The sequence below is a fragment of the Bemisia tabaci genome, chromosome 5, assembly GCF_918797505.1.
Source record: "Bemisia tabaci chromosome 5, PGI_BMITA_v3".
Lineage (NCBI taxonomy): Eukaryota > Metazoa > Arthropoda > Insecta > Hemiptera > Aleyrodidae > Bemisia > Bemisia tabaci.
Window position 1 is genome coordinate 7,708,087 of NC_092797.1, and position 13,860 is coordinate 7,721,946.

Here is a 13,860-nt window from a genome sequence, read left to right on the forward strand (position 1 = left end):
CAGTGCATACTATCAGATAGAAAATAAGGGGCATTTTTTGGTTTCACAGGGTGTTCAAAAATAGACATTCAACAATTGTTGTTTAAACAAACATTCTCAGTTAATTCCGGGCCAGGATTTTCAGCTATTTTTCCAAAAGAATAAAGCAATTATTTCTTTACATAGTTTTTAGAATTCTTGGCCATCCTCATTCCTTGATTTTTCCACGATTTTCAGAAGCTCATTCTATGATGAGGAATCAATGTTTTTGCCCACTTAGTAAGGACTTTCTTGGGAAAAACAATGTGTCCCTCTGGAGTTTCAGATCTGAATATCGAATTTATTTCATCTTTCAGCCGATTCTTGAGCATACATTCAGATTTTTCATTCCAGTAGCATTCCTAATGTTAATATTGAATCCCTGATTCTCCCTATCTGGACAAGCCATGGCTTTAAAACACCGCTTCATCATTGGAGATGGCGTAACAGTACTAGAGCAAGTAAGAATAGGTACCTGGAAACACTTCGACGGTGAAAGCAGATTCGTCCTTCATGTTTTTGATAACTTCATCGCTGATGACAACATGAATGTTATTAGGTCCTTGGAGATAAATGTCATTAATTTGATTGGCGGCAACACCCAGCAAGCCGGCAAGTTTTGATACCATGTCATGGCCTGACAAATTGTGGAGGTACATTGCTTGGTAAACGCCTGGTGTTTGCTTCATTGCCACGTAAATGGTTAATTTTGGAGCAATTGCTCTGAAAAAAGTCAAATTATAAGTTTAGACCAAATTCAAATAATAATGTTCACATTACTTTGGGAGTCAAAGACCATGAACTCAAAAATAATAATGGTACAGTAGCCTGATTCTTGAATTTCTGTATTTGTCTTGACAACTTTCTTGGTACCTTGATAATAAAAAAAAAAAACAGAAAAACTTACTCTTTCTTACAGCGTACAGTTACAATGTAAGAAAGGACAAGTTTTTCGTTTTTTCATCATAGAGGTAATAAGACATTTTGCAGACAGTTAAAAACCCGATCAAGAAAGCTACAGCCCCAGAACTTTAGTTCCTGAGACTAGTATTTGTCTATTGAATTTATCTGTTGTTCATTCGTCATATGTGATTGGTCCATTGCAGGTCATGGATTCCGCTGACTCACGTAATTAATCTACAAAGGACCCTTTGTTGACCGAATACCAGGCGATTATCTGGCCTGAGGGGGCAGGATCTGCGTTCCTGCGACTGGCCAATCACATATCTTCATAAAATCTTTTTAGTCTTGTCATGTCCAATCGACATCGGTCAAACAAAACTGAGGATGAAAAAAAATTCTTACTTAGTGTGCAGAGAATTGTAAAGCCGGATTCCATCGGCAAGTCCACAAATCTGGATAAGATCATCCCTTGATAGACGCAGGACATCGGATCCAGAGAAATTGGAGAAAGTTTGCAGGTAAGAATCAAATCGATGATTTTGAAGCCATTGTTGCGTCTGAACAGCTGAGGCATCAGCGCTTAGAGTATCGTCAAACTAAAAGTATTCAAACACAAAAAAAAGTAAGTTACCTTTCTTTCATTCAGAAATGATGAAAATAATGTTTTAAGTAAGGATGTTACCTAAAAATTTGAAGTGATCCGTGTCACTTGAAAAGGGGTTTGAACGAGCCACATTTAAATATTGGCTACTCAAGTTACAATATTCCACAAAATGACTCAAATATAACACAGTTGCCTTATTTATCTCATCCATAGAATTCTTCCCTCCATTTATATTCATCTACCAGCAAGAATTTTTCTGAAAGCAAGGTCTACTATATGTTACAGGATACGATTTTCAATCATTCAACTTCAGAAGGCAGGAGAATCGATCGTGATGTTACAGCTGCATTTTTGGGAAAATTGTCAAGTCTGCATTTGCTATCATCAACCTCACCTTCTGAAATGTGTGGAGGCTACATAGTGACATCTCAGTCCCTAGAGATGGTGAGATGAAGGCCGAAGTTCAGAGCCAATATATTTTATTTGATTGAATTTACTTATATCAATTAATAGAATTGTTTAGATCGGTCAGTTAGCTGAGCTTTACGACATATTTTTTATTGAATGAAATTTCCTCACCTGTGGGTTACTGTTATCCGAGTCATCAAACGATTTGACAGTCATAGACGGGTTGAACGAAGACTCATTTTTAGAAGTCTTGCAGAGAGGAAACGCAGAGATAGGCACCTGACTCACACTGCGCGGCCCACTGAAACAGAAAGACAATACATAAATTACTTTCATTGAAACAACTGAAATCCAAACACTGATGTCCAGTGAGAAAGAGTGAGAGGGTGTCTAATTTTCTCTGAACTGCATTTTGAGTGCTTTGTTAGATACTTCAATGCTTTTTTAATTTTAGTAGGTTTCATTTAAAAAAAAAAAAGAAAAAGGGAAAGGAGAAAAGCACATACCTAACTTTTCAAACAGGCTCAATTAGTTTACAATCACAACAACGGTTAATCAAGTTGGATGCAAGCGATCTCCTCTTCCAAAAAACCATAAAAAGCAGGACATAATATCCTAACATGAAAGAGCTCAGGAGTTTTTTCTTCGGTGCTCCGGTAGTTACGGAGGAATCCTAATGCCTATGCAACTGCAGCATTAAAAAATAAACCTGAAGCCTTAAATTGTATTTGTACAGGTCTCATTAGACATTTTATTTATATTTCGACCCGCTGGTCAGGATCCTGCAGCGGTGCAGGAACTTCCTGGCTCCGCGACCGGTCGCATGAAATGAAGGAAGCCTCGCGAAAATGGGGAAAAACAGAAGAATCCTAGGGAAAACAAGGCATTTTCCCCAAGCGCAGTAGATGTGCTTTGCACATTCTCAGGTGGAATGTTTTTCACAGATTGAAATTTCCATGGGCATATTCTCAGAAACTTTTGATGGACTTACCAATCGTTTATAGAATACAAATACCTATTCTGCCGTGCTAAGGAAAAACGCCATATGAACATTCGAGAGTTGCCAAATTTCCCCAGATAAAATGTTCATTTTCGAGTCAAGTTATGAATATTTTTCCTTGAAATTTTCAGGAACATAAAGGGAAATTACGAACAAAATTATCTGAAAAATTGGAAGAAAATATTCATTGGTTTACCAGGGAATTCATGTTTTATCAAAAGAAATTTGGCATCGCCTGAATGTTTATACGGCGTTATTCCTTAGTACGGCAGTATTTCTGGCATACTTTCAGAAAGTCTACATGCACAATACATACAACTTTCAAGGATTTAAGGTGAATCGATACACAATGAAGATGAACAAACATCACGATATTGAGTAGATATCACTGAAACCCTGCTTCGACTTCGCAATTTTACGGGTAGAGGGAGCGATTACACTGAGAGGCACATATCAGCCAAATATTCCCTGGAAATAGATTCGAAAAACGTATACTTCAGGCTAAAAGTAATGAAGGGCGAAATATACGAAGCTATCTCGATTTTTCGCCAATTTCGCTTTTGATTATCTCTTGCTCTATTTCAGGGTTTTCAGGAGAGATTTCCCAGGAACATTCGTTGATATGCAATAAATTGTGAATCTTGGCGTAATCGCCCCATATTTGAATAAAAAGTCGGAGAAGAAAGTAGTATTCAAAGAGAGTTTTTCGAACATTCTTAATTGAGTAGTACCGTAAATTAAAATGATCGAAATAGGAATCGTGGTACGATACATTTTAAGTAAGTGACTGTAATAAAATGAACGGTGCCACAATTCCAATTTTGATCATTTCAAAGAAAATTAGTTAAAAATCTCAACATGTTTGTTGAGTTCTGGTATGGTGTCACGTTAAAAATACGGAAAAAAGTCTGTTCAATGATAATTTTGTCGGGGTTTCTCCGGTTCCGGAGAAACTTCACAATTCCCGGGAGTTTCCCCCGCACAAAAACACACACTCTTACACGACTATAAAATATCAATAACTCACACTTGGAAGTGCAATTAAATTTGGTTAAGGGCACTAAAATTTGATCCTCATCCCTATCTCGACACTCCCCCTTTTTCGCTGATAATAAGGGGGCATAATAAACCTTCATTTTTTCGGGCCTTCATTCGTCGGGGGAACTCTGCACTTGGCCCCTCTCCAGGGTGTCTACTAGAACAGACTGCCCAAAAATCAGTAGTTTTACAGTACTTTTTCAGTGCATTCCCAAGAAATTCAGTACCTCCTCAACAAAAAAAAATTCAGTACGTTTTCAACACCTCCGACCGACAAAATTCGAAAAAGTTCAAGAATTTGAATTTCCCGCTTAAATTGCGACAAGAATGAAAAAATTCCGGACTTTCTTGCAAAATTTCCACACTTCATCAGTACTTCCGGACCGCCCTTGAAAAATCAGTACTGTTTCCGGACTTGTAGACACCCTACTCTGGAAGCTTCGTTTGGGGGGCAACTAAGGGGAACCATGTGGGGGCTGGAGCCACTTTCGGGGGGAAGGGGGGAGGGGGGCTCGGCATTCGTGACGTGGGCAGGTAGGACGACACGCGCGACGATGACACTCTCAGCGTTAGCAATAGCAGCGCGCGGGGTCCCTGTTTTCTCGCCGAACTAATCCCGGGACGCACCAGACGCGAAATAGTTAAAACGCATAAATATCAGTTTGGATCTGATAAAACAGAGGATTACTGGATTCAACTGGATCCATCGGCTGACGCCGCGAATTTTCGCTGCTTCCCGCCCGTCCTTCGCCGAGAATTGTGCTTCGAGGTGGAACCAGGCAGGGTATCTAGTTTTTTGTCATGTCGGGAAATCCTGATTTTTCCGGATTTTTGACTGCTAAATCCTGCTTTCATTATTTTCCTAAATCCTGATCTGTTGCGGAAAAAAATTAAAATTTCTGCACACTGGAAAAAAAAAAAAAACACATTGGATCTAGAGCCCAGACTCTTGAAAACATTGACAAGAAAAAATACTCTCGATTCAATCGGATTTTTGCTTGAATCAAAACGAAATCCGCTTAAATTAAGAGGCTTGGTTCTTGATTTAAGCTAGATTCTGATTGAGTCAAGAGCACTTTTTCTTGTCGATGTTTTTAAGAGTCTGGACTCTAGATCCAATGTGTTTTTTTTTTCCAGTGCATACGCGTCTACGAAAGCATAAAAAAATCCGATCGGACGGCCGTAGTTTCTCGAATCCTGATTTTAAGACCGATTTTCCCTCAAATCCTGATGAAATCGGGAAAGTCCTGATGCTAGACACCAGAGGTATACCAAGCTCGTAAAAATATTTGAAGGTAGGAAGGAATAAGAAGGCGGCTTGCATTAGTGCAAACGATGTTACAATTCAAAAATGATGAAAAAAAGAAGGAGAAAAAAAAGAAAGGTAAACTTGCAATTGCCTGGATGAATTTAATCCTTTGTTGGCTGTATCAATAGATTAAGGGGACACATCAGGATTAATTCGGGCAATTTTCTGAAAATTTGAACTTCAGTGTGAACTGGACACTCACAATCAGCTGAGACTTCACAAGAAAAATGAAGTCTTAAAAATGTTGCAAAAATGAGCACGGGAGACTGATCAATGTTCGATATAATTCAGGAGGGCGGGTAAGTACGTCTTCGGCGCACATTTTCCCCGTCATTTCCGTGCGTATTAAACGGCAGATTTGGGGCGTCAAATCTACTGTTGGGTTTTTAATTTTTGAACATCTTTACTCACAACGTTTCTGTCCAACATTTTTAAGGTAGCAAGAAGGTCTCTATCTTCGCAATGGCTACAAAAACTGATAAAAATCACACACGCTTAAGCTTGATTTATGTATCGAGCTGTTTGGAGTGAAGTGACACACTCGAAAAGTAAGCAAAAACAAGCTGAAGGAGTTCCGTAAAAAGTTCCGGTCTAGTTTTAGCCGGTTCTGCGGACTGGTTTAGGTAAAAAATTCCATACTGGATTATTTTTGTTTCGTTAGGGATCGTAGGTACTTGAAACTAAGTATTTTTTGTGAATACATTTTGTTTCACAGTTTAAAAAAGTTAGAAAAATATTAGCAGGCTGGTATTGATTTTTTCTTCTTTTTTTGTAAATCTTGATAGGTCGAGTTTCCTGAGAGCTCGATTTTCGGCAAATACGTTCTTTACTTACTTACTACGTCCATTACTTAAAGCTCTCTGACTCCCTAAATTTTCATTTCTTCTGTCGCAGTTTGATCTACGGGGCCGATTTCCATGATTTAAGCGGCTATTGTAAAACTAAAATGACTTTCCATTGTTCAGCTCCCTTCCAAGGCCGCAGTATCCCCCGGATATAAGGTCTAAAAACCAACATTAAAAAAACGGCTAATGACAGGCGACAGTCCGTAGATGAGCCCGCTCTAATCAGATTTTGGGAATATGACCCGGGTTTTTTTTTATAAAGTACGTGATAAAGTTGCGAATGTATCCCATTGAAACAATATAAATGTTCATTTTTTTCCTACCGGACCGCCTTTTAGGATTTCAGCGGCTATCGATAGGAGAGAGTATTTAGGTTGAATGAATTTACGGTTTCTTTATCAGGTGATAGTCAATGTTTAAGTAAACTTACTTTTTGGTCTTCGGTCCTGATGTAACCCTTCAGAACACTCTGCACACACCAGGACCGAGGACAAAAAAGTAAGTTTATTTAGACATTAAACAGGAGTATTTAGATGAGCCCGCTCTATTCAGATTAACTAGTAAGAGCCCGCGCAGCGTGCACTGGAAAAAAAAACACATTGGATCTAGAGTCCAGACTCTTAAAAACATCGACAAGAAAAAATACTCTTGATTCAATCGGATTTTTGCTTAAATCAAGAACCAAGCCTCTTAATTTGAACGGATTTCCTTTTGATTTAGGCAAAAATCTGATTGAATCGAGAGTATTTTTTCTTGTCAATGTTTTCAAGAGTCTGGACTCTCGATCCAATGTGTTTTTTTTTTTTTCCCCGTGTGCCTTGGGGGACCTCGGAGGGCTGATCCGCGAAACGGCCAGGGGGGCCAGCCCCTGGTCTCGACTAAACGTTCCGATTCACATCAGTTGTTCTGACGAAGACGCCGATGCAGCACACTCTGAAGCGCAGTCTACCTCTAGCTCCGGTTAGCACCGGAAAAATCTATACGGAGGATGCCAACGCCCTCCACGACCTCTTTCTTCATCCGAGCTCGCAAGGAGGAGAAAAAAACGAGGAAACATCCGCTCTCGAATGGCTCTCCTTGCGGTAGGGCCCACCAAGCTGAGACGCCGATCTTACTGGAGTCACGTAGTGCTTGCATAGAGTACATAGAGTCTTAATGTGAATGGGAGAGCTGGCATGTCCTGGACGACGAGTTCCGAGCCCGGTGTGCGCCGAGCTTCGGTCACTTTTGCGATACATTTTCGATCCAAAATGGCGAGTTAGAATACGTGGTGATTCCTATCCTCTTTGTTTACATTGGATGGCCGGATCCCCGTGCATCGCAAACAATCGATTATGTATCGAAAAAGTGACCCGGCGTGACGCCGTGACGCAGGAGTCTCGGAATTCGGGACCTGGAAAATGCCTTGAAGTGGTCCCAGCTCTCCCACTCACATCACGAATTCACGACTCTATACTTGACGAAATGGAGTGCTTGCAGAAAGAGTATGGACACTGGGGCCCACGGAGACCCAAGTTTGGCACACAAAAAATGATGTCGACAGTTTTCGATTTTTAAAATCGAAGATTTGCGGTTAGGATTTTCAGACATTTCCTCCTAAAGCTGCTGAGAAATTCGCACTCGCACACGAAGTCCGGAAATTTTCTTCCTTTTACGCGTACCCGGTCACAATTTATGAAACAACAACTCTTTCTCGCATGTTCGAACAGCAAAAAATAGTTGGCCCCTTTTCCGCTGACTCGGAGATTTCGACTTCGAAGTAGGTAAAATTGCATATCCACGAAATGAAGGAGAGCGTGAACTCTTTCCAGCTAACGCAGAGACTTAAACGCATGGGTAGAAAAGTTGGATGGGGCGAAAAATGTGATACAACTATTTCGACTTCCAAGTAGGAGAAATTGCATACCTTGGAAATGAAGGAGAACGTGAACCCTTTCCAGCTAACTCAATGACTTCAGCGCATAACAAGAAAAGTTGGATGGAGTGATGAAATACGTGACACATCTATTCGACTTCCAATTACGTGAAATTGCATATCCACAAATGAAGGAGAACGTGAACTCTTGGCTGACTCAGAGACTTCAATGCATGAGTAGAGAAGTTGGATGGGGCGAGACACTTGATACAACTATTTCGACTTCCAAATTGCATACCTTCAAAATGAAGGAGAATATGGTATTCTATATCATTCCAACTATTCGGTTCGTCAAACACAACATTACCGAACGTTCGATTTGCACGGCTGAACTTGTAAGGCTTGAAGAACTAATGAAATAAGTTGAGGTTACACGAATAAAAAAAATCGGTTTTATTTTAAGAGTGAATACTTATCGCACTGATTTTCATGAAGACTTAAGACAAGGAATTTGATATTTTATGAAAAGGAGTGCGAAATCATTAATTCTTGCGAAGCTGGACAGCCTTCAATTCTTGAGAAAAGAATTGCGGAGGGGTTGAATTATTTTGGAAAATTACTGTTTAAGTGTTGAATTTTTGAGAAAACTGCGAAAGCGTTGCATTTTCAGAAAATTAGGCCGTCCGCTTGTAAAGTTTAGACAATTACTACGAACTTTTCAGGTTAGAAATTGACAGAAGAGGGCGGCACTTTGCTTGAGAGCACTATTTTCATTGGGTCTCTGGAGGAATATTGTCTCTTACTGCTGTCTTGCCTAAAACTACGTCATATATTGCGCACTTACGGCTTTCTCATATGTCTCGTTTTGATAAAATAAATATGAAAGTTTGTTATTTTAGCAATTTCAGTGGTTTAATCTGAAAGAGTTGAGACTAATTTTGAAGAAAACTCGATTTCGAAAATTTGACACTAACTGCTCTCTTCGCTATCACGGTAGAACAGTGCATTTAGCGTATTACTAAATGCTGTTAATGGATTATCTTGGAAGGATGACGTCATATCTACACAGCGGCTGCCCACGAAGGTCGAAGGCTGCGACGAGATAAGATGACACGAGAGCCGAGGAATTTCATTCATTCACTTTCTTGATCGATTTGTTTACTATTCACTTTCAGGGTCAACGACCCTCTCCTGACCTACATAACGTTCCATATTGGTCGTGATCTTATCCCGATACCATCCTATCACCGACACAGAAACGGTATTTTGAGTATTTTGTCACTCGATCGTGCCAATCTCCGGATGTTACAATACCGAGGAGACCTGCCGTAAAACAATTCGGATGTTACGAAGTTTCTTCCAATAAAAAACGTTTTTTGAGCATGGTGTCTAGATTTTTGACCAGGCTCATTCCCTGATTTTCCTGGATTCAGGGGTGCCGTAGAATTTAGAAAATGAAATTCTCTGACATTTCCCTGACACGTTCTGGTGAAATTCCCTGACGATTGAAGATCTGACGGATGGTTAAGAAGGCATGATTGAAAATAGTTTTCAGGCAAAATTTCTTGTTCAAAATCTGAAACCCATCCTAGAAAGCAAATGAAGGTGATTTAACAAATTTTCCCTGACATTTTCGTCATTTTCCTCGATATTTCCCGGTTTTCCCTGACTTTTTAAAATTCCCTGACATTTCCCGGTTTTCCTGCCATGTGGCAACCCTGTTGATTTTCAGGAGCTCATTCCCTGATGAGAGTCCGAAGTTTTCTCCCACTTTCCCGGGATTTTCTAGGGGAAAAGAATATAATTCTCCCGAGTTCCATATATGAATAGCGGTTTTAATTAATCTTTCAGCCATTTCTCTGGCGCACATTCAAAATTTTAATTCCGATAGCGTTCCTGATGTTCACATTATCTAATCAATGAAAGCTTCCCCACTCTTCTGATGATTTGAAGCTTCAAATGTGTCATTCAAGAAGTAGATAATAGCGCTCGATCAGAATAGACCGCCTTTTGAAACGAAATGATCCCTAAGCGATAGAAAAAGGGATTCCCGATTTTTGGAACAGAATCCCTGATTCCCTGGTAAAAATTGGCGATAGGAGCTGCGTTTCAAAATACCATAGGAGTTCTTAAAGCCGACTAAAGAAGGCTATTAAAAATCATATAGCTGGCTGAAGAGAGCGGAGCAAATCATAAAGCCGGGCTATACGAAGCGATAAAAAAGTATGCAGCCGGGCTATGGTTAAATTGGTCGGGCTTTACACTTTATCGTCATAGGCTATAGAAGGCTGTAAGAAATTGTGTAGAAATTCGTGTTCTTTGGAAATCACTAAGTTTGACACGGAACCACCATAATATTCACAAAACACACATTATACTTTCCTTTAATACATATTTTTTTTCATCAATTAAAATGAAAATAATCCATACAGGATGTGCAAACATTTCAAAATCATGAGTTGAAAAACGCTCACTCTGCAAGATTATATTGGAGCCTAACACAGAGCGGATCGGCGTGCTGCCAGCGATAAGCGCGCACCAGCGCCTACAAACCTAACAGGGATACTTCACGCATGGCGCAATGCGTGAAGTATCCCTGTTAGGTTTGTAGGCGCTAAGGCGCTATTCGCGCTGGCTGCCTGCCCGCCACGGCGCTTGAGGCAACTATTTCACACCAGATGTATTGCACAGTATCATACGAAACTGAAGGCGCTCCAACATATTAGGAACGGCAGGCATCCTTCAAAAGTACGGAGCTTTCCGCGCAAAATAAATCAAGATACTACGGCCCAAAAATAGAGCGGTAGTTCAAAAACTCTCTAAGTCCTAGCATCCGTAATTAGTAACATTTAGCCACCACTTGATCGCCTGGCTGTTGCTCAATCGCCATCGGCTATAAAAGGCTATAAGAAATTGTGCAGCCGGCTATAGAAGCTATTGAAAATCTTACAGCCGACTTTAGGTCCATGGTATCTTGGAACACAGATTCTACTGCCAATTTTTACCAGGGTTTGTCCCTGTAAATTTTCATTCCCTGATCAATGCCGGATTTTCCCGTTCTGGAAACTATGTTTAAAACCACGTTGTTACTCTGAGAAGAAGATCAGCATGAAATCATGCCGGTAAGGAAGACCAGCATGATACCATACTGAGACAATGCTGATAGCACAAGGGAGAAAAGGCCAATTCACATCATGATATTAGGCTAATTGACTTGGCCAGGGCGAGAAATTCTTGGGCAGCCCGGGGGGAGGGGGGGGGGGCTGTATGGTCAAACATTTCTCACGGGAGGGGAGAGGTTCAAATAAAAAATCGAAAATGACGATTTATTGGAGACATTTTCTCCCCCCCCCCCCCCCCCCCCAAACTACGCATTTCTTGATTTCTCGCGCAAGTCAACCAAGCATCTATACTATAAGCTCCAAGACCTCCTAATTTTGCGAAACTGGTAACGCTTAGTTCCAGCGTTCTACCCGGCCGATTTTCATGATTTTTGCGGCTATCGACGAGCAATTGTGTCTAGATAAGCCAACTTTTTTCAGATTTTCAAAATATGGCCCAGGTTTTTTTATATTACGTGGTAAAGTTGCGAATTCTCCCATTTAAACAATGTAAAGAGCTTGATGCAAAAACGGCTTTTTTCGCCCCCCCTCTGGAAGTTCTTCAGACTTTGTCTATTGATTACTCATACTTGAGCGCTTCTTTTCCCAAATTTTCAGACTCCCAAAAAATTTTGGGGGGGAGCTAGGGGGGGTGGAAGTCAAAACCTGTGAACCTCGATATCTCTTGAACAAAGAAAGATATCGAGGTCCGGTTTGGACAAAAAATCGTCTAAAATTGCATACTTTAAGATTCTAAAGGTCGAAATCCCGATATCACATTTTTAAGTCAACATATGTGCTTTTTTCCAGTTTTTAGGTCTAGAAAATTTCCTTTAAACAAAAAATTTACAAAGATCTCAATTTTTTATTTGAACCAAAACCAGTTTTTTAAATTGTTCGTCTTTTTCCGCATCCAACGAGTGGTCCATTAAGCTGGGGAACCAAACGGTTCCGGAGTTATGATCGATTGAAGTTTCCGCTCAACGCGCGCCGACCGATTTTCGCGCGCAAAAAAGTCGGATTTGACTGTTATTAGATCAGATTGAATGTTCAAACTGAGCAAAATGCTTTATTAGGGACTCTTGAGGGTCGCTGAGTTCAGAAATTACAGATACTTCCAAATAAATTACGTTTTTAAAATTACAGCTCCGCAGCGCTATTTTAGAGGCCCACTGAGCGCCGACCGGTCGCTCAGTGGTCCTGTCCGAAGCTGCAATTTTAAAAACGTGAATTTTTTGGAAGTATCGGTAATTTCTGAACTCATCGACCCTCAAGAGTCCCTAATAAAGCATTTTGCTCAGTTTGAACATTCAATCTGATCTAATAACAGTCAAATCCGACTTTTTTGCGCGCGAAAATCGGTCGGCGCGCGTTGAGCGGAAACTTCAATCGATCATAACTCCGGAACCGTTTGGTTCCCCAGCTTAATGGACCACTCGTTGGATGCGGAAAAAGACGAACAATTTAAAAAACTGGTTTTGGTTCAAATAAAAAATTGAGATCTTTGTAAATTTTTCGTTTAAAAGAAATTTTCTAGACCTAAAAACTGGAAAAAAGCACATATGTTGACTTAAAAATGTGATATCGGGATTTCGACCTTTAGAATCTTAAAGTATGCAATTTTAGACGATTTTTTGTCCAAACCGGACCTCGATATCTTTCTTTGTTCAAGAGATATCGAGGTTCACAGGTTTTGACTTCCACCCCCCCTAGCTCCCCCCCAAAATTTTTTGGGAGTCTGAAAATTTGGGAAAAGAAGCGCTCAAGTATGAGTAATCAATAGACAAAGTCTGAAGAACTTCCAGAGGGGGGGCGAAAAAAGCCGTTTTTGCATCAAGCTCTTTATACTTTTTGTCATAGTTCGTTTGAGCGTTCTACCGGGCCGATTTCCATGATTTTTGCGTAAATCGACAGGTAATAGGCCCTAGATGAGCCCGCTCTAATCAGATTTTGGAAAAAGGACCCAGGTTTTTTTAAAATCACGTTATAAAAGTGAGTGAGTTTACAGAATGCTCCGGTGCTGCTACCGCTATGCGCGGGAGGATGCGCAGTGGTCAAGGAGGTTGCGCAGTAGCTGCGTAGCCTGCGCATCAGCTCTACACTTATCTCCACAAGATTCGCGCCGTAGACCTCACGTAGAGCGGTGGCCGAGTCGTCTAAAGACGTCGAGTGTGTCCACAACGATTTCTATGTGGGATCGATCCCCGACTCTTGAAATCTGAATTATCACATGACTATCATCGTTCATTGTTTTACTGCAATATTTCATCAATCAGTCATTCCAAAACGAGTCCTTTTAATTTTAAAGTAATTTTAAGTAAAGTTTAAAATTAAAGTATACCTCATATCGTAATCTTGTAGGGGAAAAATAAAACTAACACTGATAGGAGGGTAAAAATAGGGCCGCGAAGCGGCCCATTGATGGCGCGGAGCGCCTTCCGGGGGTTGGGCCGCGTAGCGGCCAGGGGGCGTAGCCCCCTAGTATTCGAATATTGTCCATTAAGTAATGTGAAATAAAGATTTCAAATCATTATTGACGACAAGAGAATTTTCAAAAAATGTTTCAAGTTTCTGTGCACATTTAGGAAGTCATGTCTACAGATTAGGTGTTAGGATTCAGGTCTCAGGAGTGTAGACTCAAGCTATACCATATGCCCAAATTCCATGTAAGTGAGCTGATAGCACTGTATAACGGTGATTAATAGACTAAGGAGGAAAAATGAAGAAAAAATATCCAAAACACGAAAGCTGTCAACAGCTAGTGATTGATGGGTTTCCG

At 40.4% G+C, this 13,860-nt stretch overlaps 1 protein-coding gene across 5 annotated transcripts in view; it reads right to left on the reverse strand.

Moving 5' to 3' along the window:
• Positions 1-13,860, reverse strand: part of gem (transcription factor CP2 like gemini) — an 81,846-nt gene that overhangs the window by 5,350 nt on the left and 62,636 nt on the right. For all 5 annotated transcript variants that reach the window (XM_019048268.2, XM_019048265.2, XM_019048267.2 and 2 more), the window contains 3 exons: positions 2,105-2,234; positions 1,324-1,517; positions 494-741 (listed from right to left, as the gene is read on the reverse strand). In XM_019048268.2, coding sequence (XP_018903813.2) covers positions 494-741; positions 1,324-1,517; positions 2,105-2,234 — 572 coding nt within the window. The remainder of the gene's footprint in view (positions 1-493; positions 742-1,323; positions 1,518-2,104; positions 2,235-13,860) is intronic.